Source organism: Dasypus novemcinctus, chromosome 5 (assembly GCF_030445035.2).
Source record: "Dasypus novemcinctus isolate mDasNov1 chromosome 5, mDasNov1.1.hap2, whole genome shotgun sequence".
In the NCBI taxonomy this organism is placed as follows: Eukaryota; Metazoa; Chordata; class Mammalia; order Cingulata; family Dasypodidae; genus Dasypus; species Dasypus novemcinctus.
Genome location: NC_080677.1, coordinates 78279792 through 78307561, shown reverse-complemented (window position 1 = coordinate 78307561; position 27770 = coordinate 78279792). Strand labels below are relative to the sequence as shown.

The 27770-nt window shown below is 38.0% G+C and overlaps 1 protein-coding gene across 1 annotated transcript in view; it reads left to right on the top strand.

Moving 5' to 3' along the window:
• The window catches only part of RELN (reelin), a 516519-nt gene that overhangs the window by 267247 nt on the left and 221502 nt on the right, over positions 1-27770 (top strand). The window contains exons 9-10 of the mRNA XM_058297120.2: positions 24250-24346; positions 26890-27130. Coding sequence (XP_058153103.1) covers positions 24250-24346; positions 26890-27130 — 338 coding nt within the window. The remainder of the gene's footprint in view (positions 1-24249; positions 24347-26889; positions 27131-27770) is intronic.

The window sequence follows — 27770 nt, the reverse complement described above, 5'->3', positions numbered from 1 at the left end:
TTCATTATGAACTTTATAAACTCACAATGACCAAATACAAAAACAGCAACCGTAGTTTAGTAGCCATTGCATTTACATTCTGTTCAAAGATTATATTAAGTGTTATTGTAAAACTATATGTAGACTCTTCAACATAAATATTTGTATATTGTAGAATCTTCATATTTATACTAAAAATGTAGTTAAATATGGCCAGTCAGATTTACTGTCACTCCTCACGAAGTCCTTGAGGATGCTAAATGTTTGTTTCATAGCATGATGATTCAGATGTTACACAGGCAATTTTGTAGATTTCATCTTTATTTATGGCCTTCATGGTGAATTATGCTCATAATTGTGCATGTATAACCACACTTCAGGAAATCATTGTCTTGATATTTTCATGTGGCTCTTGTAAACATTTTAAAATGTTATCCAAAATATTCCCAAGTACCTCAGACATATGTATCCAGAAATTGCTCATATTACTAGTGTATCAAGTAAACTCTACCATGACAATTTTGAGCAGTATGCTCTCCCAACTCTTGCTAACATATACGCATACGTACATATATATACGCATGAATATATATATATGCTTACATATATATACATAAATATACAGGTTATCTTAATCAAATGAGTTTTAAAGCCTAAAGCATTCTGAAATGTAGTTCTGCAAGTTGAATTTATCAGGTTATCAAGAGCTAAATCATTTTGAAATGTCCTAAGCTAATCTTAGAAGAACTTTTCATTTTTCCGTTCCAATGAAAGATCTCCTATCCATTTCTGTGCTGAAACATTGATCCGCTACAATCCTCACTTGATTCATTAGATTCAACTTGTGGAATTTATGGTTGTAGCCTTAGGGCCATTTACCCATTTCCTTTAGATTTCCTCTGGGATAGGAAGAAAAAATTGAGATGATGACCTTGCAAACCATTATCATATTGATACTTCCAAACTCTCTTCCTAGGCAGCGTCCTGGGTCCAAGGGAGGAGCTGAAAGTGTTTTGCATCATCATTTACTAAACAGATTTCTCAAATATTTATTATGTGTCCAGCATTGTCTCAAGCTAACCTAAACTATGGGAAGACAAACACAGTGAAAAAACAGAGTATTTTCACAGCACATAGTGGCGTATTCAGAAGGTGGATAATATAGATCAGGAAACCTCTAAAAAACTGCCAGACTGTTATAAACAGAGCTGCAGTGGCAAGGCCTATAGAGTCAGAAATTCAGGGAGTCTTTCTAAAAAGGATGTTCCCTGGAAGCCAGCAGCGTGAGTCGCTAGGAAGGACCGAGAAAGTTTTCTAGGGGAATAGACAGAGTGAACACAGGCAAGATATAGGAGGAACAGGTGCCCACCTAGAGGAAAACAACTGGCCCGAAATGACTATAGACAATAACAGATAAAAATTGTGTCCATCTGACAAGTTAACCTACAGTGTGACTGAAGTTAATTTATTTAATAGACGATAGAGGTCCGCAACAGGACCTGTTTATCTCTTTTGGTAATAAAGAAAAGTAATGAAGTTAATTCTTAAGAGAGATGATTTGGGCAGTTGTTTTAAAGGTGGGCTCGTTCCTTCCTTGATACAAATCTGCATTGACTTAAGAACTTAACAAGTAATATGCTCGATTCAACTTAGCCCAGCTCTTTCTTCGGATCAATAGAAGACATTAGGCAAACAAGGATTTAAGGTACTGCATTTAAAAACATGTAGTCTGAAGAACAAATAGTTTGGCTTGGAGGACGAATCTGTTTTGTCCATCAGGGTATCCATAGCCCCTAGCATGGGAGCTTACAATAAATAGATGCTCATAAACATTTCTTACCTGAATTACAAGTAAGAATGACAATAATATTATGCAACCATGTGCTAAATAGCTGTGGTGCAGAAAGTACATTACAAGACAGGTGTTAAGGAAGATGACCTGAGGATCTTAATGAAAGGAAAAGATGACCCAGTAGGAAACAGAATCCCCAATAAACTGTACTTTCAGTTAAGCAAGTAGACAAAAATATATATCCATGTATTAATCATTATGTGATTATTGAACTAGAACTAGGCTAAAATCTGTTATTAATTCATATTTTGTAGAATTAGTACCTTAAAAATTTGGTTTTACCTATCCTAACAATTGGGGGGTTTACATATTTGGGTGTGTGTTTTTTTTAATGCTCTTTTATCATCTCACTACAGAGAAAAGCCATTAAATCATCAATGCTTTATATTTACAAATTATGAAAATGTTCATAGGCCTGAATTATTCTCTTATGTACTATATGTGCTATATAGTAGCTCTCTGAGTAAATGAGTGCTAGTAATTTCATGTAAGTATATTTTGAATAATAAAAACAGTAAAATTATGAACGCTAGAGGTACATTTATTGTTGAATCAGAAGATTGCTTTGTAAAAGAAAAGTAATCTGGCATTATTTTTTCTTAAATAGATATATTGAATAAAATGCTACATGTAAGTGATTCCAAAAGGTATTGTGTTTCATTCAGCATAAGAAGCAGTTAGGTTTTCCCTTGAACCTAACTCATAAACATCTTAATTACTCAGAACTTGATTCAGAAAAGAAGCTCTCAACTATCTCAGAGCAGGTAATTCATGAAGAGGAGAAACGTTGAGGCCCCAGTACTTTGATGTGAATTATTGCTCATTTCCTCTCTGAATTCACTGAAATACATTTCTAAATTAGATTCTCATTTTTTTCCCAAAGAGTCAATCTCCTTGGTAAGTGAGTAAGACCTTGGGGAATTTATTATGAAATTGTGAAAAATCTCTCCTGAAAACATGAAAATCTATAAGTAAAAGACTAACAAATTCTCTCGTGGTTTGAGTTCAAAGGAAATAGAAATCAAACACAGAAGGTTAGAAAATTTTAATGGTAAAATTAGTTTAAAACATATGCTTTATAAGGTTCTATAAATGTTTTATTTAAACATAAAATTTTTGTTTATAACATATATATTAAAGTAAGATTTCTTTGAAACTGGATTTTCAGATCTTCAAAGATCTGCATTAACATAAAGGAAAATGAAAAGTTTATAATATGGAACCTGTCTTCTAAGCTTAATAAATAAAGATGTGAAATAGATTATAATTCCAATTATCCTCCTTCTTCATCCCAGAATAAACCCATCCCTTTTTTAGGGAATCCATATTTTAAAAGACCAATTTTATATTTATATATGAACTTTATGTTTCAAATCTACCTTGCCCCAAATTAAGTTCTATTTTTAAAAATCAAAAGTAAACATTCTGAAATACTGTGAAATTCTACCAAACGTAAATTCTGGTGAAGATAGTTGAGATTAAATATAAGTGTTTCTGAATAATTAGAAATGATTAAATGGGCGATTATATAAGTTAAAACACACAGTTTGATCTCTCTCTGAAAATATTCAGTTTGTTGTCGCTCACCTTGATGAAACTTAAAATTTAATCAAAAATTCTATTTCTATTAATATTTTTGAGGGCTGTTCTAGTAAAGAGCTACAGCAGTGAAATTCAGGATCAGAAGAAATAGAACATGAATATATATCTTAATAGTCTTTCTCAAATACCACTCCTCTATGAAAACTCATTGCCCCATTCTGAGCTCTCCCTTAACCCCACTTTCTCTGTACTTATTTCATGACAACTATTTTATTCTGCTTTGATTTATACACTGGTCATTTCTTTACCTCCACTTTCACCCTTTGTAGCTGAGATAGTCATTGAGGGCAAAGGAATAAAAAAGGATCCCTCTTAGTATGAAGTTGTTCACAACTAGAACAAAATACATATTAACTTAATTGAATTAAATTCACAGATTAGGCAGTGGACTTGGCCCAGTGGTTAGGGCGTCCGTCTACCACACGGGAGGTCCGCAGTTCAAACCCCGGGCCTCCTTGACCCGTGTGGAGCTGGCCCATGCACAGTGCTGATGCGCGCAAGGAGTGCCGTGCCACGCAGGGGTGTCCCCCGTGTAGGGGACCCCACGCACGAGGAGTGAGCCCCATAAGGAGAGCCGCCCAGCATGAAAGAAAGTGCAGCCTGCCCAGGAATGGCGCCGCACACACACGGAGAGCTGACACAGCAAGATGAAGCAACAAAAAGAAACACAGTGCCACTGACAACAACAGAAGCGGACAAAAAAGAACATGCAGCAAATTTTGGACCCAGAGAGCAGACAACTGGGGCGGGGAGGGGCGGGGGGGAAGGGGAGAGAAATAAATAAATCTTAAAAAAAAAAAATTCACAGATTAGAAAAGGGATTTACTTCTGTTCCAGATGGTGTTCAATACTGTGCCCATTCTTGACCTCTGAGTCATGAGAGTATAAAGGAGAGTGCAGAGTGAAATCCAGGGCAGCATTAGAATTTGATCTAAGTTAGTAATTTCTTCTTTCTTACCAATTCATCAAAGACTCTTGATCAAGGACTCTTCTGTCAGAGTGAAGATCTTTAGGATATATATATTTTTTAAAGATATATTTATTTATTTATTTATTTATTGCCCCTTCCCTGTCCCCTCAGTTGTCTGCTCTCTGTGTCCATTCGCTGTGTGTTCTTCTGTGTCCTCTTCTATTCTTGTCAGCAGCCCGAGAATCTGTGTCTCTTTTTGTTGCGTCATCTTGCTGCGTCAGCTCTCCGTGTGTGCGATACCACTCCTGGGCAGGCTGGACTTCTTTTGGCAGGGCGGCTCTCCTTACAGGGCACACTCCTAGCACTTGGGGCTCCCCTATGTAGGGGACACCCCTGCACTCCTTGCACACATCAGCACTGTGCGTGGGCCAGCTCCACACGGGTCAAGGAGATCCTGGGTTTGAACCAAGGACCTCCCATGTTGTAGGCAGATGCTGTATCCGTTGAGCCAAGTCCACTTCCCTAGGATATTTTAAATATAATTTGGTGTCTCTAGGTCCACGGAAGAGAAAAGACACTGCCCAGCCTTCAAGGAGTTTATCAAATAGGTAAAAAAAAAGTCCATGTGTGAGAAGAAACCAAGAAAAAGCAGTAAACTTTGTTAAGTAAAGAGTGCAGACAAACCACAGAGCCCTGGAACTCAAAAGAGAGTGAGAGCACACTTGTCAGAAGGTCCAGGAAAGAGGGAGTTCCAGAAGTAGGACTTCATCATTTGGGAGGCAGGATGATGATAGCAGACAAGATGCCAGCCCAGAGGGCCAGGGTCACGGCGAAGGATAGAGGAATAGCCTCCTGCGGGGATAACAAGGCAGGGGCCATTGTAAGAACTGGGGCCCAAGGTCAGAGTCACAACAGCAATGAGGGTGGGGATACCAGCCTCCAGATTGCTGGGGGTGGAGAGAGAGGTGGTGTGTAACACCTGCTGCCCAAGATGTGGATTTGTCCTCCTAGGAATTGGACCAGGGGCGAGCACTCAGGCGTGGATTATATGGCCCCGCTCTGGGGAGAACTGCCCGGCAGGAAAGCTGGCAAAGCCTGACACATTTGTATTTCTCTTCTTTTTGTTTCCCTGACATAGGTGCTGGTGAAAGTTCTCCACTGTGGGCTTGGCAGGAAACTTGCAAAGGGGTGGGAAGATGGTTGGAAGAGGGTATGGATAGTCCATAAATTGGAAGAGAATCAATTCCTCTCTTCCTTATGAAGGAAGTGGCAGTGAAAATGAAGCAATATAAATATTTTGCAAGTGAGGGAATGGGAATAGGACTGGAAGGGAGAAAGGTGCAAAAGGGGAGGAGGACAGCTGTTCATTTTATATCCTGTTGTCACTGTCCATCTGTCGTAAACTAAAGTAGTCACTTAATGAGATTGGAAAATTTCAACCAGGGAAGTGACTAAGGTGCAAAATATTAAGTGCAATAAATCACATACTGTTGTATTTCTCCAGAAAGAAAACTTTGCAAAACCAATGGACTGCTTACAAATAAAATCAGTCAAAACAGAAATAATTACCACTACCCTGATTTTTAAAATAAACAGATATAAAACAGAAGGTGGAGCAGAGTTGCTTTTAAAATATGGCTCTTTTTCTATATTTTATGAATAAGGTCTTTCATGTTTTTAGTGTTCATACAGAATATTTTTGAGGATTTTTATTGTTCTATTTTATTTGACCCTTTAAAACCCTTAATATCAATTGTAATAGATGCTTGAAATGGAGATTTTGCATCCTTGTAATGGCCTGTCTTGTAACACTGTCCTTGAATTAGATTTCTTCAGTTAAAAATAGTCTAAATTCCATTAGGGGTATTTTTTGGTGGACAGAAAACAGTTGTAGATGAAAACTCTAGATTTCCACATACAAATAATTGTTCAATTTATAATTTGGACTGACCAAAGATTTGGGATATTTCATTCCTCTAAACCAACAATTTCTATTCATGAAAGAATGTCAACTCTATTCATCATATTTTACCAAAAGTGAATTTATTTGTTCTTGATAGATCCAAGAGTAATTTGAGGATTTCCTCTTGTACAGAATGATCTTAATTAAAGTATTATCTGTAGGGCCCTTTCAGTCACGATTCCTATTCCTGTCATTTGGGACTGAGAAGCCCCAGGATGCAGCCCACCCGGGCTGCCACAAAACATTATCCGATGACCCTTTTTTCCTTCCCCCACTTCTTACCCATGTATCAACTGCTGCCCCTTGGGCTACAGTCCCTTGAACTTAAATGGCATCAGCTGCCAACTCTCTGTGTAAGCACAGGAAAGGCCAATCAGTACCTGTACAGAATGAAAGCCTGAAGCAGCTGCACCCAGGAGGTGTGTAAGCATGGTCAGACATGGGGACAACAGCTAGGAGCAAGCCTAACGGCAGCTGGAGGAAACGGAACACCTGGCCAGGAACAGCATTCCCTGATCAGCCATTCTTCATGCACATATTTCTCCCGTGGTCTGAGAATTGGTAAAATAGCTAACTTGGGGCCAAATGCTCATCTACCCAGGTGGGTTTATTTTTCCCTTTGCCTTGAACTCTGTGTTCCAGAGTTCTATGTGGATAACTGATATACAGGAAGATAATGAGAGTGACAAAAATATCAGACAAGAAGCAAGCTGACTACCAAAGAGCAAACTTGATTACATTTTTATTTTATAAAATTTACAGTTCAGTGAAACACGTCTATATAGATATGCCACATTGCAAAAACAAGATGAACAGATACATAAAATCTTATAAATTGTAGGTTTTTGTACTGGAAGAGGAATAAAACAAACATGAAAACTAAGAAACTTACTAAACCAGTTATCCTGTATATTATGGCATTGTTTGCTTAAAACTGGGGTAAAAATAAAAGAAACAAACAAATGAAACAAAACCCACAAAACTGGGATTCATATTTTAAGTTCTGTTGAGAAGGTGTAGTTTGGCATATTACGAAGATGTTGCTCTACTTACAATAGACTGTTGATGCCATTGGCCAATAGAGCTGATACTCTTGGGATTTTTCTGGCAGACTCAGTTAAGAAGGAAATAAAGGTCTAAGTGTTATTAATCATTGCTCTGCACCATTGTTGTTATTAGAGAATAAACAGGCACAGCTGCCTCCAATGTAATATTTGAACAGAAGTTTGTAGAACTCTGAAAATATTGATCATCTGATAATAATGGCCCATGACTTACTTGAGACAGACTTTTTTAAGAAGAATTGCAAAGTAGCAGATAATCTTTTAATGTGTTTCTTGATGTTTTGGGGTGCACAGTGAGTATTTTCCCCACTGTCCTCAAAAATCGCTCTTAGCAAAAAACGTGGATGCCAGAGCTGCTAATTATACCAAAAGTCTTCATATCAGCAAGTTTTCACATTTGAGTGTATTACAGAATGAGGCGAGTCCCTTTCTTGAACACCCTAAGCTAGAATGGCATGTAATATCCCCTGGGAGTGACAATGCCTAGCTTTTTAAAAGCTCTGAAAGTTCTCTGTTCATTTCTCTTTCTCTTTCCATTCACTACAACCTTAAGTTAATGACCCTTCATTTACTTACCAAGAAAAGATGAAAGGATGCATTGATCCTCCTGCTAAGATTTGCACCAGCTGTAGCAGAGTCCTAAGTAGCCAGATTACATCCATTTCATAACTTTATGACCTTGGTGTACCACACGCTGATGTTTACACTCTGCTCTGACAGCCCCCTTGGCTCTGAGGGCTGGGATGTGAGTGATGGCAGGGACAGCACTTGTACTGCAAGAATCCTCAGCAGGGCTCTGTCCCGAGTTCCTTGAGCCTTCAGTATTTATAGTGCTATCCAGAGGCATGATTTCTGGCAGTGCTTTTCCCCATCTATAAATTCTGCAAGCTCTCTCCTCTCCTCCTCCTGTGGCTCTGTGCTATATTTGCAAAGGCAGCTTGTTTTGCAGGCAGAGCTTTGGGAAGTGAGGCTGCTCCCAACGACCACTACCAATCCCCAAGATACGGTAGCTCTTTGTATTGTCTGGACTCTGGTGTACTTTGAAAAGTCCTGGGCCTGGCGGTGGAATATATAACCAAATAAAATTCAAACTACCCTGGCCTTGGGAGATTAAAAACGAATTGATTAATCCTTCTATGAAAACAAAGAGAAATAACGGTAGCCATTGGAAATAAGAGGCTCATAGTACCTAATCTGTAACATTTGGCAAGTTCCTCCTTGAAACAATTTATGGCTATTAATATAAACTTTATTTTTAGTACTTATATGAATCTTCATGCTTTCACTATTTCACTATTTATAATATTTCATTATTTATAAATATTCAGGTGTTTGATTATAAAATATTGCCCTGGACCTTGCTGGGGACGTTGCATAATATATGCTCTGTGCACCATGTTATTGTTCTGATATCCATTCATTGACTAAAATCCTGGAACTCATCTAACCCCAAGGGATTACGGAGCTGTGTGACAGTTACTCAAAGGAAGAGAATAACTCTTGAATTCTTAATAGAAGAAAGTACTGGCATTATTAAGTGATCCCTGATTTCATACCAACTAAAGCTATCCTTTAAGTTGTTTATTTTTATGGCAGCCACCCAGGAGGGATGAGAGGAAAGAAAGAAGTTTGTTTGTGAATTTTGGAGACTTCTTCCCTCTAGGAAGTATTCGCATTCCCTTCCATGCATGTATCTTGTGGTTAATAGGCCACTGCCCAATGAGCAGGTTTTCAATGTGCTATATACAGACTTCATTTGGTTAACATGTAAGTGCTATGCTACTTGTTCAAGTGTTTGTGTATTCCTGACATTAAAGTCTCTAACAGCTCTTCAGGATTCTCCCAGTCAGAACTGCTAAGAAGCACTCCAGTCACTGAGTCCCGGAAGTTACACGTGTCTTTGGCTTTTGCTGGGCAGTTGAGGCTCATGAGGGTCAACGTAGGTTTCATTCATCTCCAACATAGTCCAAAACTGAATGACATGTTTCTTGCATAAACAAACCATTACTTAAAGTCACTTCATTAATCCTAATTCAATTGTAATGTGATCCATTTCCTTATAAGACTATATTTAAAAAATAATAGACTTTATCTTTTAGAGCAGTTTCAGGTTTACCAAAAAATTGTGAAGAAAGCACAGAGTTCCCATATACTCTCTTCCCATCCTCCAACCCTCTCTCTGCACACAATTTCCCCTTTTATTAATATTTTTTCATTAGTGTGGTATAGTTGTTAAAATTGATAAGCCAATACTGATACATTATAACTAGAGTCCATAGTTTACAGTAGGGTTCACTCTGTGTCATGTACTGGTATATGTTTTGCAAATGCATTTTGTCATATATCCACCATTACAGTATACAGAAAAGTTTCGCTGCCCTAAAAAATGCCCTGTACTCCACCTATCCATCCCCCTCCCCCCCATAAAACCACAGCAACCACTGATCTTTTTACTGTCTCTATAGTTTTGCCTTTTCTCAGAATGTCAAACTTGGAGTCATATAATATGTAGCTTTTTCAGACTGGTTTCTTTCATTTAGCAATATGAATTTAATATTTCTTTTTGTAGCCTGATAGTTCTTTTTTTTTTTATTCCTGACTATTACTCCATTGTATGGATTCACCAATTTCTATATCCACTTATGTATTGAAGGGCGTATGGGTTGCTTTCATTTTTTCGTAATTTTCAATAAGCTGCTATAAATATTTATGTGCAGGCTTTTGTATGGTTTCCAGCTAATTTGGGTAAATACCTAGTTGTGCAATTACTGGATTGCATGGCAAGATTACATGCATGTGAAAAAAAAACTACCAGGCTGTCTTCCAAAGTGGCTGTACCATTGTGCATTCCCACCAGCAATGAAAGAGAGCTCCTATTGCTCCCCATCCTCCTTAGCCTTTGATGTTGTCTGTGCTTGGGATTTTAGCCATTCTAATAGGTGTGTAGTGTTATCTCATTGTTTAATTTGCCATTCCCTAATGACATATGATGTTGAACATCTTTTCGTATGTTTATTTGCCATCTGTATATCTTCTTTGGTGAGATGTCCAAATCTTTTGCCCATTTTGTAATTGAGTTGTTTTCTTATTGTTGAGTTCTTTATATATTTTGTATGTAAGTCCTTTATCAGATATGTGATTGGCAAATAGTATCTCCCAGTCTGTGTTTTATCTTTCATTCTCATAACTGCCATTCACAGAAGTTTTAAATTTCAGTGAAGTACAACTCATCATCATTTTCTATTGGATCATACTTTTGGTGTTGTATTTAAAAAGTCATGGCCAAACCAAAGCTCACCTAGCTTTTCTCCTATGTTATCTTTTAGAATTTGTATAGTTTTGCATGTTACATTTTGATCTATGATCCATTTCAAATTAATTTTTATGAAAGGTGTAAAGTCTGGGACTAGATTCGTTTTTTGTGTATTGATATCTACTTTTCCCAGCATCCTGTTTTGAAAAGACTATCTTTCTTTCTCCACTGAATTGCCTTTGCCTTATAAGATTATTCTAATTGAGCCAAACCTGGCTTAAGTAATAGAGAATAAAATCATTTCAGAAATCATAAATTCTCCTTCTCTCTTGCTGCTCTGTTAAAATGTATTAATCACTGAATTGTACATGTTAAGTAGTGGAAAAAGAATTCTATAATCTGGAATCATGTCCTGTAAGACCAGTAGTTTAAGATGTTCATGAAATGCAGGAATACACGTGGAATGCATTCTCTGTAGGGGGAATAGAGGGACAGGTTTTATGGAACTTGAAGCTTATATAATTTGGGCAAGGAGTGAGGGTCTCTTTAAGGAAAAAAATATAAAATTATACATTCAAAATTAGGTACAAATATGAATATTTATTTAGAATGGGAAATGAAAGCTCCCCAAAATCGCAATTTTTAAAACTGCCACAAACATCACAAAATCTAAAACTATGACATAATATCTTCATTTTATTAACTGCCTGAAATACCCTATGATACTATTTCTCTTACATTTTTTTGGCTACATACACTTAGACTCTCTCTTCTAGTTTCTATAGGGATAATAAAAAATGTGATTCAGTCTGCCTCTAGTTGGTGTGTCAGAATTTGTGTGTTTGTTTGTTTGTTTGTTTCTCTCCCTTTCCCCACCATTGTCTGCTCTCTGTGACTGTTTGCTGTGTGTTCTGTGTCCACTTGCATTATCAGGTGGCACTGGGAAACTGCATCTCTTTTTTGTTGCATCATCTTGCTGCCTCAGCTCTCCCTGTGTGCGGTGCCACTCCTGGGCAGGCTGCACTTTTTTTCACGTGGGGCAGCTCTCCTTGCAAGGCACACGCCTTGCACATGGAGCATCCCTACCTGGGGGCACCCCCGCGTGGCACAACACTTCTTGCATGTGTTGCGCGTGGCAGCACTACGCATGGACCAGCTCACCACATGGGTCAGGAGACCCTGGGGATCGAAACCTGGACCTCCTATATGGTAGATGGACACTCTGTCAGTTGAGCCACTTCTGCTTCCCTATCAGAATTTGTTTTTAACTCTTAACAGTTTACCTTCAAAACCCCTTACTGATAATGTCATGTAAATTTTAGGATCATTAACAATTTGGGGAAATTTCTCTGTTTCATTTCTTTCATGTCTGACCTATAAGATTGCAGGGCATTTGAACTTCCCTTGTGCAGTGACTAATCTTAACTACTCCTTGAATGGATGTCAGTCTTTAAAGTTTATCATCATTGTCCTTGAGTCATGATGCTGGTGAGTCAGCACCGTGGGTGTAGGAGTGCTCCAGAAAGCCATTCCTACACTGAAAATGTCTAAAACAGAAGTCACCTGTTAACTACATCGCCAGATTACATTAACCAGAGTAAACATACTCTCCAACTCAGTTTCTTCTTACCCAGATTCCAAAAGTGGTCATGGCTATGCCAATGCCACCTCAACTTAAGGGGAGCATTATGAAGGGGAAGTCAAAATGGGCAGCAGTCTTGACCAATTGCAAATGTTATAAAATGTGGCCTTGGAAGATGCTCATACCATGAGGGGCCCTGAAGCCTGAGTTTTATCAGCTTGTAATGTAACTATTACATTAAGTAGAAGTAAGCATTACATTTATATATAATATATTGATAGACATGTTTACACTCTGGTAATAATCTTTTTTTTTTTTTTTTTTTTAATTTTTTTATTTTTTATTGACTTTGTAATAATATTACATTAAAAATATATATGTGAGGTCCCATTCAACCCCACCCCCCCACCTCCCCTCTCCCCCCCCCCAACAACACTCGTTCCCATCATCATGACACATCCATTGGATTTGGTAAGTACATCTTTGGGCACCTCTGCACCTCATATACATTGGTTCACATCATGGCCCATACTCTCCTCTATTCCATCATGTAGGCCCTGTGAGGATTTACAATGTCCGGTGAAGCACCATCCAGGGCAGCTCCATGTCCCGAAGACGCCTCCACCTCTCATCTCTTCCTGCCTTTCCCCATACCCTTTCTGGTAGTAATCTTATTGTTACTTCTTCACTTCTTTATACAGCTGTTTACGTGACTTTATGACTCCTTTATGGACAAAGAACTTTTGCTCTTGGTATAAATGGGGAAAAGAAAAGGGCACTGGACTGAGGGTGGTCCTTGCGTCCCTTCTTTGCCAGTTGAGTTCACCACATAAACCAGGGTGAGTGGTGGAGCCTGCATGCACCCTGGCAACTCATTTGTAAAGGGAAAGTGTTCATCTTCATGATCTCTTAAATGTCTTCCCACTATGATCCTAAATCCTAGAAGGGTGATAACAATAAATTATGAGTTAACCATGAATACATTCTCTCCAAAAATATGGTTAGTATGCTGACTGCTTTAGTTAAGGCCACCCCCACAAGAAATAGCAAAGTGGTTGTCATATCCTCATTTATCAATTATCAATCACTTATACCTGTAGCTTGTTTTGTCTCCAGGGGAAAATATTAAATAGAAGAACAGAAATGCAGCATCAACTAAAACCATGTGCCAAAGAACCTTCAGTGCCAACCTGAGAGATGTGCACTTGCTGCCATCTGTCTCTTCCTGGAAAAGTGTTGGTCTCTATACTGGTGGACAGATGCTATAAATCACCCCTCTCTCCCTATCCTGCTGAAAAGTGCTACAAAAGAGGATGATGATGGTGATTGTAGTAGTAGTAGCAGTAGCAATAATAACAGTACTGTATCTTCAGAAGACTCTCTTCCTAGAATTTAACTGAATGAAGCTAGCAAAGATTTGGCTGATTCGTTCATTCAACCAGTATTCATTGAGCTTCTCCTCCTCTTTTGAAACAATGCTCAAGACAGCATCTACAAATCAGAATCTTTGCCCTTTTTGAGCTGTACTTTCTAGTGGGAAGAGGCAAGTATCAAATAAATTAATATGTCAAGGAGTAATAAATGCAATGAAGAAAATAAATCGCCCGGCAAATGATTGGGGGTAGCATTTTATTGAAGGTGGCTAGGGTAAGGCCTCTCAGAGTGCAAGCCTGGGTAGGGGCTGGGATTGGGTCAGCGAATTAGCTCAGCAGAAGAACCAGCTCAAGAGCCTTGTGGAAATGTCAGTGCAAAATGATCTTGGACTTCTTAAATGGGAAAGGCTGTTCAGAGGGTGTGTATTTACTTGTTTTTCCTGACTGATAGCAGAAGTCAAGAGAAGTGGGACTGAACCACGAGAAACTGAAGTGTTTTAGTTTACCAATGCCTCTGACATAAAATACCTTCAATAGTTTGTTGACAGACTGATTGATTGCTCATCTTGACCTACTTTCCTATAACATAAGTGGAAAGATGTCTATTTTTTCTGAATTACACTAGGGACAATAGTATTTAAATAGAACCAGTAGTAAAATTTGATACCTTTTACAGTTGTAACTTTATTTTAAATTGAGTAAAAGTGGTTCAGAGATCAGACCAAGGTTACAATATAATATTTGTTTTAATTACAATAATGGTTCTCTCAAGCAGTAAAAGGAAGCAACCAAATATAAAGAAGCTTTGCCATTCTTTTTATTCCTGTTTTTAAAAGTCAACAAGTACTAGGTACTCTTTTACACTTGTAAATATTCATTCTTTCATTATGGAAAATGATTAAGTCAGAAACAGATTTGTAAGCCTTTATAGAATTTGTTACTTAGGATACTAATGTCAATTACATTGGTATCTTAAACTTAATCCTGATTGTATATTATAGCAGGTTAACTCTGTTCATATAGTAAAAGTTTTTTAACTTGGGAAATGTTAAACTCTTGCTTTTTTTTTTTTTTTTGGAATGAATGCAATTATTTTCTTAAAATTTCTTTAAAATGCCTTTCTGTGGATTTTTAAAAAGTTAAAAGGCTAGTAAAGAAATTCTTTGGAATAAGGTTAACCTTCTGTCTTTTTGCCCTGAGAACCCAGTTAGGAGGCTGTCACACTGATCTGGGTGAGAGATGGTCTACAGAGAAGGTAATGAACGTAAAAGAAAAGTACAGGTTAATAAATACCCAGGAGGAGGGTCCACAGGTTTGGGTGACTGATGGACTAATGGAGCAGGGGAAGGAGAGGAAGAGACAGGGAATGCACAGAGAAAGTGATGCCCAAATAAACCCAGCATATCTCTTTGGTACAGTTCACTGTGAGCTTCTCCTATGGTAAAATCTGAGAGAAAGCTGAGATGGTGACTAACAGGGTTTTTAGGCTAGAGGTAGTCCAGTCCCTTAGGTTTTCTCACTTTTCCAAAACAGGGCCATTCTGACTAGTCATGAGACTGAGTAGAAGCACAGAAACAAGTGTCAACCTCCAATCCATTCAGGAAAATATGTTCTGACTGTGAAAATGTGGAGCTGTTTTGTTTTGTTTTTTAAAGCATGCTTTGTGTACCAGGAGCAGTATAGTGAGGTAGTCGAAAGTGTGGGTGCTGGTCTACCCAACTCTGAATCGCCTTGGTTGGTAGGTGTGGCTTTGGGTACTGTCTTAACCTCTCTCTCTGCTTCAGTTTATTTACCTGTAAACCAGGAATGCACATAGTAGTAGCCCTGTGTTCATAGCATCCATGGTTGTTATCTTGAGTAACTGGGCGTTTTTCTCCATGGATGTTGTTTCAGCTTCCTAGCTACTATACAAATTCCACATAATAGAAATATATTGGCTCATGGTTTCAGAGGCTAGCAGGCTTGCTTCCTCCTGGCGTCAGTAGCTTCTGGCTAGCCAGAAATGCTTAAGGTCCCTTGGCTTTTCCTGCATATGGCAATGAGCATCGCAGCATCTTCTCCTTTCTGTTTGGGCTCTGTTGGCTGCTCCCCATGTCTTCTCTCTCCAAGGCCTCCAGAAATATTACTAAGACCATCCTGACTGGACTGGGCCCCACCTTAACTGAGGTAACTGCACCAAAAGTTCCTGTTTATAAAGGGTTCACACTCACAGGAATGGACTAGATTAAGAACAAGTTGTTCTAGGGAACCTAACTCCAAACCAGCATCGGTGCTATGAAAATTATAACTGATCAAGTTTTCTGTTGTCTTTGGATACTAGAAAACGCAAAACCTAATTTTTAACACCACTCTAGCAATTGTATAGATTTTATGAAATTTATTACTTTATACTGGTTTGTCTTACTATCCTTTTCACAAGGTGTCTTCTTTGTTTTTGGGGGTTTTTTTGAACCAAGTACACTCTTCCTCCATTCGTGCATTTACCAGTCATGTGGACAAACAGGTTAATCATTTGGGCTTCCGTTTTCATTTCCTTATTGAACGTCTAGCATTTCCACCAAAGATTAGGGAAATGGCCCAAAATGAAAGAAGCCATAGAAAGAAAAATGTGCCAAAAGTTCTCTGATAAGACTATGATTCAATTTAATATTTAGTCCATGAAAAAATGCAACAAGCCACATTTATCCTATTTCTAGGATAAATTAATTTATTAAATGAAACAAAAATATTGAATCATCATTAAAATTTATTAAACAATATGAGCCAAGAGCTATTTTCTAAGCACTTTCCATGTTTTAACTCATTAATCTTCACAACAGTTTTATGAAGTGGTTGCTGCTATTATCCACTTTTTACAAATTAAGAAACAGAAGGGATAAGTGACTTACACAAAGTCACACAGTCAAGAAGTGTCGAAGCCAAAATTCCAATCCTGGTTGCCTGGCTCCATTGTCTACTCTCCTACCCCCTTTGTTATATTGCCTTAATGTAGAATACCTTATATTAGGGGAAATTTCATTCCAAAAAGTGAAATATTAAACCATATAGAACTACTAGTAATGCAAGCAAATTTTGAGTTCATTATCATGTAAAGTTGTCCCATATGAGAAAAATTAAATATTATCTATTTAAGGCTGTATGATACATTCTAAAATGCACTTAACCATCACATTTTGTTCTCATTAATCCATCACATTGCAATAAATAAATAATAAAAGGTTTCTCCTAAACATGCAACTGTTTTTTTCTTAAGAACAATATGCTAACCTGTTGATATATTCAAACAGAAAAAAACTAATCAACTTCTAATCAACTTAAACAGACAAGATATTATCTTATGATCAAGAAGATGGTACACTTGAGAAACCCTTTTTTGTAATGCAATAGAAAATATTCCTGATGGAACAATCAAAGCATGAGATTTGTGAATTTATGACCATTTTGTATGACTTTGCAAATTCCTTATTTTCAATTATGTTGGGCCATTATAATAAGACATTGCTAATAAGTGAAATGACTCACCTAGTTATCATTATTATTCTATTCCTGATAGAAGGATTGACAGTTTACCATTTTTACTCAAGTAATTTGTCTCTGATGTTTGTATTCCGAAATTAGATGGCATCTGGATTATAGAATCACATCACTCACTTTAGGCCTTTTGTCATTAACTTGTGAGATTATTACTTTGTTGACTATATGACAGTACTAAAGTTAATCAGTGATGAATTTACATGCAGTCCATATATTCTAAAGTGTGGCTGTCAGACCCACTTTTGCCTACTTTTAACTAGGCAGGTCAAAAATCCTTAAGGCCAAGCAACTGTGATTCTTCCCCTCAGTGAAAACAAAGAAACAAGGAAGTTAAAATAAACAAGTTACAGCAAACGTGTTCAGTGAGTGGTCCCTGAGCTCCTACTGTATACTGGGTGCTGTTCTGGGTACTAGGGACACAAGGAGCAAACAAGACAGGCACAATCCCTGTTCTGATGGAATTTGAGCAAATAGATTACAAGGCCGATCAGCACTGTGAATAAAATAAAACTGTGTGAGAAGAGAGAGGATGATTGGAGTTTGGTGGACTACTTGAGAATGAGTGGTCCGGGAAGGCTTCTTTGAGATGGTGATGGGTGCACAGGTACCCAGAGAAGAGGGATGCAGCCAAGGGAAGTTCATGACAATGTATGAATGGGATGGAGTGGGATGAAGAGAGAATAGGGAATCAGGAAGTTTGTGACCATCAGTAGAGTTTCAGGCAGAGAGAAGGAATATAAAAGTCCTGGGATGGAGTGTTCAGGAAACATAAAGTCAGGAGTGTCTGGAGCATAGCAAGTGAAAGGAAAAGTGGTAAGAGACAGGGTCTAAGACACAAGGGACAACAGAGCACATAGCATTCTGTACATCATGGTGAGGAGCTATGTTTTGTTGCTAGTGTGCTGAGAAGCCTTAAGAGGTTTTTTAAGCAGGAAATAGCTTGATTGCTAAAACACTTAAAAAGCCTCTCTGTTCTTTAAAAAAAAAAAAAAAAAAAAAGCAACCCTCTGATTGCTATGTGCTGGAGGGTAAAAGGGGAAGCAATAAAACCAGCCAGGCGTGATCCTGATTTCACCTAGGCTGTAGCAGTAGAGAGGGAGAGAAATATTCAGGATCTATTTTGAAGGAAGAATTAAATGAACAGACTAATGGGTTACAAGTGGGAGGTGAAGCAAGAGAGGAATCAAGAATGGCTCCTAGATTTTTCTGTTTGAGCATTTGGGAAGATGCCATTTGAAACAGAATGACTCAGTGGCACACAAGATATTTGGGGGTAGAAAACCAATACTTCTAATTTTTACTTATTATGTTTGAGATGCCCATTAGAGATACCTAGTAGCAATTGGATCTGCAAGTGTGAAGTTTATGGGAGATGAAAGCCTGAGTATCATCTGTTTCAGATGTTGTTTAAAGCCTTGAAAGCCAGTAAGATCACCAAAGGAGAGAATGTAGATAAGAGAAGAGAAATGCACTAAAACATTTAGAGGTCAAGCAGGAAAAGGGAAACAAAAAAGATTGAGAAGGAGTGGCTGATACAGTGTGAGAAAACTCAGGAAGGTTGTGGGAGCCAAGAGAAGAACGTATTGCAATACTGAGAGGTCAAGTAAGCTGAGTTTTGAAAAGTGATACATTGTAATTTGGCCACTGGAGTTCCCCAGGGGCTTAAATTGGTCTAAAAATTCAAGTACTTTCTTAGGCTCTTATAGGTGAAGGAGGGAAGTCCATATAATTTCATGTTTACCCACAACGAGAGTACACACTACCTACAAAAGGAATTAAGTGTTCCTAAAGTTTTGTATTTAAAATAAAAGTTAGTGAACTTTTAGAATTTACCGCGCACCCCAATCCAACAATCTGAAGAAATCTGGCTCCCATGCAGTGCCACACGGAGCTCTCAGCAATGCCCAGTTTCAGTGGAGTGCCCGAGAGGAGAAGATTGTGTGAATGGGGAAAAGAGAGTAAGACGTGTGGAAGTGGAAAAAAATATCCAGACAACTCTTGAGAAGTTTTGTTGTAAAGGATGGCAAAAATAGGAGGGGAAGGAAAAGGAGATAGGGTGTTGCGGCGGCTTGCTCGGTTGGTAGAGGTGGGGTCTGGCTGCGGACGAGGGGTCGGTCCAGCTCTGGACGAGGGGTCGGTCCCGCTTGGGACGAGGGGTCGGTCCCACTTGGGACGAGGGGTCGGTCTGGCAGCAGACGAGGGATCGGTCTCACAAGGGGTTGCGCGGTTCGGCTGACGGGGTCGCCCGGCGAAGCCGGCGACGAAGGGGTCGCCCGGAGAAGCCGGCGACGAAGGGGTCGCCCGGAGAAGCCGGCGACGAACTGGGGACAAGGGAGGCCAGGCCCTTGTCGGGGGCTCCCAGGACTGGAGGGCGCACGGCAGAAGAACTACCGCGGAGACAAGGTAAACACGCAAGTCCCTTTACTGAGGGAGAGGCAACAGTTTTATAGGGGCTGGGGAAGGCTGATTGGTCGAAGCCATGCCCTGTTCTGATTGGTTGCCGGCGAAAGGTCAGTGGGCGGTACTGGACGGGGGAGGGGTGGTGGTTAGGGATTGGCTGTCGCTGTTGCTGGGGGAAGGGGCAGGGTTTAGGGATTGGTGGCTGCTGCTGCTGGGGTGGAGGGCAGACTGGATTTTTCCGCCCACGCCTGGCTGTTGCTGCTGTTGGGGGAAGGGAAAAGGGCGGGCTGGATTTTTCCGCCCACGCCTGGCTGTTGCTGCTGTTGGGGGAAGGGAAAAGGGCGGGCTGGATTTTTCCGCCCACACCTGGCTGTTGCTGCTGTTGGGGGAGGGGAAAAGGGCAGACTGGAACTTTCTGCCCTGCGCCTGCGCAGGGAGAAAGAAGAAGGGTGCCGCCCCACAAGGCATCGGGTGGCGCCATCTGGGAGGAGGGGCGGCCGCGGAAGCATGGCTGCTGAGAAGGGGAGACCCGAGGGCACTCTGCGCCCATGCCGAGCTTCCTTCAGGGGTGGCGGTGGGCCCGACCAACCACCCTATTATGGGGGCAGCGGAATTAGGCCTACCGTGGCCGCTCCCCTGCCAGGCCAGCAAACCACACTTCAGCCCGAGGGGTGACCGCAGGGTGTGACATCAAGAAATCTTTATGTTTTGAAGATGGGAGATACTTGATCTTGTTTATATGGTGATAGGAATGATTCAGGAAACTCACTGAAGAAACTGATGCAGAAGAGAAGGGGAAAATTAAAAATTTTAATTTTATTTAATTTTAAGGAAAATTTAAGATCCTTGGAAGATGAGAGTAGATGGTACCCAGACCATCACTTGAGGAGGTTGACCTTTGATTGGGGCAGAAACTCTTCATCCAAGAAGGCAGAAAACATGGGTACAGATGGGCAGAGAGCACGGTACACATAGATTTGTGGGTGTAGAGATGAAGGCATTACTGTCTGAGCTCTTCTATTTTTCTTAACTATGTGTATTACAACATTAACCTAATAAGAATGAACTTAGACATGTGTTTTAAATCTGAAAATTTGACAAAATAGTCCAGTATTTTTATATTTAACTTGAGAATGTAAAGCATGTTCCTAAAAATAAATAATAAAGTAAAATAATATAGACAGGACATTGTCAATAAAGTGTTGTTTATTTGTAAGACAGTTTCAGGACATTATGTAGACATCTGCTTTAGCAAAGGATTAAAGTGGCTTATATTTATATTGTAGTATATATGTGCCTTAAGCTATAGGACCAACTGTGAGACAATAATAATCCAGAAGTGTTGATAAAAATATCCATCATTATACAGTATGGGTTCCCTAAAAATCCTGTAATAATGAAACTGTTTATCTTTATCATCATCAATTTATTTGTCAGTTTAAAATCAAGAGTTGACAACTCTGACCAGCTGGGATCAACATTGATAAGATACCCCTTACACAAAATACCCTGTCTTCCTTCTGACTCTGGGCATTGCAGAAATCTCCATGTTACATTGTATGGGAGCCAGATATCTTAGACTGCTGGGTTGGGGTGCTCAGTAAACTCTAGAAGTTCACTAATTTATGTTATGAATACAAAATTTTAGGGGCACTTAATTGTCGGTAGTGCGTACCTTTGTTGTGGCTGAACATGAAAGTATGTGGACTTTCCTCCTTTACCCATAAGACCCCTAAGAAAGTGCTTGAATTTTTAGGCCAGTTTAAGCCCCTCACTGGCTCTCAAACCATATGTTTAACCATGATAATGAATTATCTTCTCTCCTTCACTAATTCTTTAAATCCCTGCAAAATTGCTACTTAGAGTGAGTGATTATATTGGAAGTGATCTGAAGGAGGGAAAATGGATCTGCAAATGAGAGGATATTTTGCATTTGACATTTGGGATTGTCTTTCCCTTCCAGTTTTAGACTTCAGCTTTGGCAGTTTAATATCCTTGATTTAAGAGGGGAAAGAAAAAGGTGCCTGTTACAAACAGTACCTGCTTATTTGGGGAATGTGATAGCTCTGCACCGTCATGTCTGGGTGCAGGGAGTTTTCTGGGGTAGCATTAGGAAGGAGTGAACACTGATTACGTGTTTCCTCCCCTCTCTGCAGACAGACTCAAGCAAGTGCTGTCCCTCTGGGTGAGGGCAATTCTTATTCTGCTGACCAAAGTCTATGTGGCAGTAGAGTTGCCATTTGGAAGGGATTATATGAGGAAAATTTTCATCCAGTTTGTAGCACAGCTACACTTGTGGCAGGAGGATCATTTATTCATTGGACTGGTGCCATTGGAGTGGTAGTTTGTTGTGAGAGGTCTCTGGGTGAGGCAGGTATCCAAAGCTGACTGGTTCTCTGGGGGCTGTGTCTTCCAGCTGGAGACCTCCCACCTCAGCTCCCTTGGCATGCGCAGTGCCTCCCCTCTGGCTGGCCACTTACAGCCCGCGCCCTGGTCCTGGTCTCCCCACTGTCCACCCCTGTGTTGGAGTCCACTGGCCTTTTTTGGCCATCTTCTTACATGGGCACCCTTAAGATAACCGTGGGTCAGGTGTGTTTCCCCGGGTGCACATTTGGAACTCTAGGAGCTGTACAGCTTTACCCACTGGGCATGGAAGTACAGCTTTGTCCTAAAGGAACTGAGGCATTTTTCTAACATTGAAAACAGGGAAGTAACATAATTCAATTCCCTGGAGACAGGGAGACCAAACTAAGAGCTATGCAAAGTCCTGGCAAGACCTAAGGAGGGTCCATTAAGAATGGTGAGAAGAGGATGGATTTAAAATTCATTAATGTTTTAATCATTTAACAAATGTGGCAAAATGCTGATAATTGATAAATCTGGGTTTCTGGGTGGAGGGTACAAATGGAGTTCTGTTTATTGTTTCTGTATTAGTTCTGCAACTTTTCTGTATGTTTGAAATTATCTCAAAATTAAAAGGTTTTTAAAAAATATTGTTTTAGATGTGAAAGAACTTAGTGACTAAGTGATGAGGTAGAGTTAGTCAACTGACACTCTTTTTTGTTTGCTTGTTTTATGGGTGCATAATACATTTAATCTTACAACATTGGGAATTTAGCATAAGACAAAAAAATAGGAAAGAAATCATATTTGTCATCAAGATTATATTTGGACACATTTTTATTTTGATGTATATCATCTTTCCTTCCCTCTTCTAAATTTGTAAATAATTTGCAAGAAATTGTGTTCTGTAAGGAATATTTTTGGTTATCATCTATTCTATCTGTTCTTCTTCCAGGGATTCATCTTGTGTATTTACTTCCAAGTACTTATGGTATCTAAAAGATAAATGAAGCACCTAAGTAACATTTAAATTCTTTAGGCTAATTTGAACTTTCCTTTGAAATAGCAGATTCTCTGCCAGACTGCACTGTTGTTTGTGTTGAAGTTTGTCCCACATAATCCTGCCTGTTTCCATTTCCAGTCACACAGTTTGATATTTATTTTAAGCAGCTGCTTATGAACAGTACACTTTAGCAATGATTAAAATGGCATAAGGTGGGTTTTTATTTGAGCTCTGCGTTGCTGGGTAGCTTTCTTTTGAATATCCCCCTTTCTTTCATGCTTTTTCACCTACATTTTGGCTGTGAGAATAAATACAGGAAAACTGCGGTTTGGCCTTTTAGCACATTGCCAGATTTGGCAATTGCAAACACACAGATTTGTACTAAGCACCATTGAAATAAAATAAATGAGTCTGATTAAAGTTTGAAACCCCCGAGTACTACAAATGTAAAAATCGTCAATAGATGCCATTTGCTGAAAAAGAGGCTCCTCTAGCAGATGGGTGAAAGTTAAACTTAAATTGCACTATTTCGTTTTCTTTTGGTTCATTTGTTTTTAATGTAGTATTTAAAAATCCAACTATATCAGTTACTATAAACTTCTGGCAAATGGTTCATGGCTGTTTTGTGCATTCTAAGAAGGTATTTGAAATTGTAATCATACTATACTTCATTTTATGAATTCATTGAACATGTAGAGGCAAATTCTTGTCAGAATTTTAAAACTTGCTTTGATATTCATATTTCCAATATTGAAAATAGTGGTGAGAAATGGTTACCAATAATCATGAGAATATTCACAATGGAATATATTTTCTCTATTTTAAATCTTTAATGTTGAGTTATAGTGGAGTGTTATCAATCATACCTGTAATAGTTCTCATTCATTTAGTACTTGAATTTTCTTTATAGCATTTTAGTTTCCTACATACCATCTCATCATTTAGATAACATTTTTAAAAGGATAAAGAATGATATATTCATTCATCATTCAATTTGATGTCTTATGTACCATTTAATGCAATTGTGTTAATTGATATTAACTTTCAAGAACCATAATGGCATTATTAATCATTCTGTAATATTTAGACTATTTCTCAGCAGTGAGCCAAGTGCTTATTTTATCATTTAATTTAGTAGTAGCTCATGTATCGCTAAAGAAATTTGCAGTTTATCTTTTTTTCACATTATTTATGGCTCTTAAAATTATTTATCAAATAATATTTCAAATTCTATTTAGTAGAATATCATAAAAGTTTTTCCAGCATAGTTAGAAAAATGGGGAAATGATTAAATATCTAAATCATTAGAAAATACCTAAAATAATTATGAGGAAGGATAATATGTAGTTTCTCTGTTTTTTAACTTTGAAATTTGTTATTGTTATTCACAGGGTCAGGTTCATGTCGCTTTAGTTATTCAGATCCCAGTATCATCGTGTCATATACCAAGAATAATACTGCGGATTGGATTCAGCTTGAGAAAATTAGGTTTGTTATAATTTAAAGTGTTTTTATATATGCTGACACTGGTGGAGTTCTGCATCCCTATTTGCCTTCATTCTACCACTAACTTTATTGCTCATGGTTTAGTTGTACTCTGTTAACTATGTTGAAGTAAATGGATGCACATATCATTACATGCCCTACTTGAAGAAGGTATTGTGAAAAGGGTCCTTTCTCATTCAGAACTTCCCACTGTTGGTAATACTTATAACAAATTGTTTATTTTTGGTCAAGGTTCAGGCGGGATCATAACTTTTATGATAGCATCCTCCATAAATAACACCACCACCCACTTGGCTTATAAACCTGGGAATAAAGGAGATGACCACCTAAGTCCCTTCCACACCGTTGATGATGATAAGGAGTTAATAGCGACGGGGTCTTTTGTATCTAATCTCTAGTTCTCTCATTTCCCTTTAACTTCCCTAAGGCTGCTTCTAAAATTCTATTATTATAATCGTGATGCAACTTGTAATCATGTATTACATTTTCTTTATTAAAAAATTCCTCAATAAGAAAATGAGGTATGCTTTAGGAAGAAACTCATTCATGTTGAAAAGGTTTTGTTAATGTAGCAAAACTCAAATTATATTTGCTACTTCTACATAGTATAAATCATAAAATCATAAAATTCAAAATGGATGCTTAATTCCAGGTATAAAATATTTAAAATGAAAAATACCTTGATACCTGTATAAAGTAGTTGTCATGGTTGTTTAGTTCTTAAATTGGCTTAAGTCAAGTAGAACACTTACCATCAGTTTTATGAAAGTTTTCTCTTTTGATATGCTGTTTCCCTTACCATACTTCCATATTGAAAAAAGTACGATTTATTTGGGGGAACAGAATGAATATTAGATTCTTACTGTAAGCTACCAGTCTTTAATACTAAAACAGTCTGTCCAAAGTTTCTAGTAGTATTTCAAACCAAATAACAAAAGAAAACAAAAAATATCTTCAAAAGTCTATTCTCTGGTCTAAGCAAAAACTGAGAGAAGTGATTCTAACTCATGGGTTTGAATATACTGTCTCACTTGGTAGCAGAATAAAATATAATTTAGTGGTTCCTGGTACAAGCTGGGTTCTGGCATCCTGTGCCAATTTTATTAAAGCCCATTTTGTTATTCCTTCTAACTTCTAGTAGTTAATATAAAAATGAATTCATATTAAGTACTTATTTATATAAATGGCTTTAAGCAAGGCAGCATAAATCTTGTAACTTTTAGCCATATTTCCATTTTTCTCTTTCTAATTTGTTATGTATCATAGTTTAAGTACACTATCGTAGATATTTCTTGCTGAAAAACAACTACATTTTTTATATGATAGTGAAACTGTACATTTAATTATAATATAATCAGCTGGCTCCATTTATTTTTATAATAAATGGTACTTTCAATTTTAAGCCATGCACCAAGCCATCATAGTCATTAATGTAAATTTTTCTTACCATTGGTGTTCAAAGTGAACTTATTTTCAGTCATTTCCTAAAACCAAAATATATTCTCTTCATCAGTTTAAATTCATTTTGAAACAAAAAACATAGCCATCATGAAATATTTTAAAAGGAAGAAGGATTGATTATCCCCAAAGGTGAGGTACAACATCCATAACCTACACTGACAAGTCTTGGATATATATGTGTGTCATTGGTGAGTGAAAAAATATGACTTTTCTCTAGTCCTTTCTAAACTGATTTATAGCAAGCCCAGAGTACTACTAGTTTGCATTTTAGTACCACTTTCAATTTCGGCTAAGGCAATCATTTTTACTGTAGCAGGGTTTTACTTTGGTAGAATAAAATGTTTAATAAAATATTTTATTATATAGCAGCAGGGCCTGGATTCTAACAGATCCAATATTAAAATTATAATATTAGATTACATCATGCTTTTAAAGATTGACCTGCATGGAATTGTGAATAATTACAAATGAGAACATTTAATTTTCATGGCAAATCTCACATTTCATATAGATAAATAACTTAAAAATATATCTGGTTGCTAGAAATAAAATAACTATCACTTAAAGACAGATTATGAAATGGATTACATATAATGGACTCTAATAGATGCATAATTTCGAAGAATCAAAGTTAAGATAGTAATTTTTTATTTTTCTTCTTTTTTTTCCTCTTATTATCAAATAAATAAACTATTTTAGATTAAATATCTACCACATGCAAATACTCTGCTAGATACGCTTGTTATTTTTCCACAAATTTTGTGGTATATACCATTTGCTCTTCATTTATCCCTTTCCTTGCTTACTTGAATATATTTAATGGCTGCCTTATGTTAAAAGTAAACTTCTTGAAAGCCTTTAATATTTCAACTGGCATAACCCAATATGAAAATCAGCACTTATTAAGAAACTAAAGGGCTATAAGATTGTATTTAATCTGTAATGAATAAAATATTTTTGAAATTTGAAATGATAATTTTAATGTAATCATCAATGAGAATGAAAAAGAGGACATTGTTGAACTGTCTTGTGGCACCAACTGCCCATCTCGCCATATTTTCCAGAGCCCCTTCCAATGTCAGCACAATCATCCATATCCTTTACCTTCCTGAAGATGCCAAAGGTGAGAACATCCAGTTTCAGTGGAAGCAGGAAAATCTCCATGTAGGTGAAGTGTATGAAGCCTGCTGGGCCTTAGATAATATCCTGGTCATCAATTCAGCTCACAGACAAGTCGTTTTAGAGGATAGTCTGGACCCAGTGGATACAGGCAACTGGCTTTTCTTCCCCGGAGCTACAGTTAAGGTTTGAGCTCTTTTGTTACTTCTCCTCTCTCCTCCTCCCCTCCTCTTCTTCCACCTTTAAGGTTCCTTCTTAACCTTAAAGCTCAATAAGCCAAACTATAAAAAGATAACTATTTTATCAAAACCTCTATTAAAGGAATGGTTACTATTATTTACCTTAGCCTGCCTTTCACAGATGGAGATTCATTAGTTCAAAGGCATTCATTTATTTGTTCATATAACAAATATTTTTGAGGACACATTGTGCTATGTACTGAGCTGAACCCAGAGAATATAACCAAAAAAGGGCAGATATTTTTCTTCCCTTCATGTGACTATACTTTAGTGGGAGCAGTTATGTGGGAATATGCAAATACAAACCATGTTAATGGTTATTACTTGCTGAGAAAGTTTAGACTGCTTTGGAAGTACAACATACGGTACTGAACTCAGACATGGGGCATTAAGGGAGCTATCCAGGATAACAGGAATCCAATCGACAACCGAAGGGTAATTTGGAGTTGGCCAGGTAAGAGGAGTAGTGTTTCTAGAATCCAAAATCACATGTATAAACGCCTGAAGGAGAGACAGATACAGGCCTTTGTACATTTTGTCATAGACTATAAAATAGTGGGAGACAGAGTGTAAACTATGGGCCATGG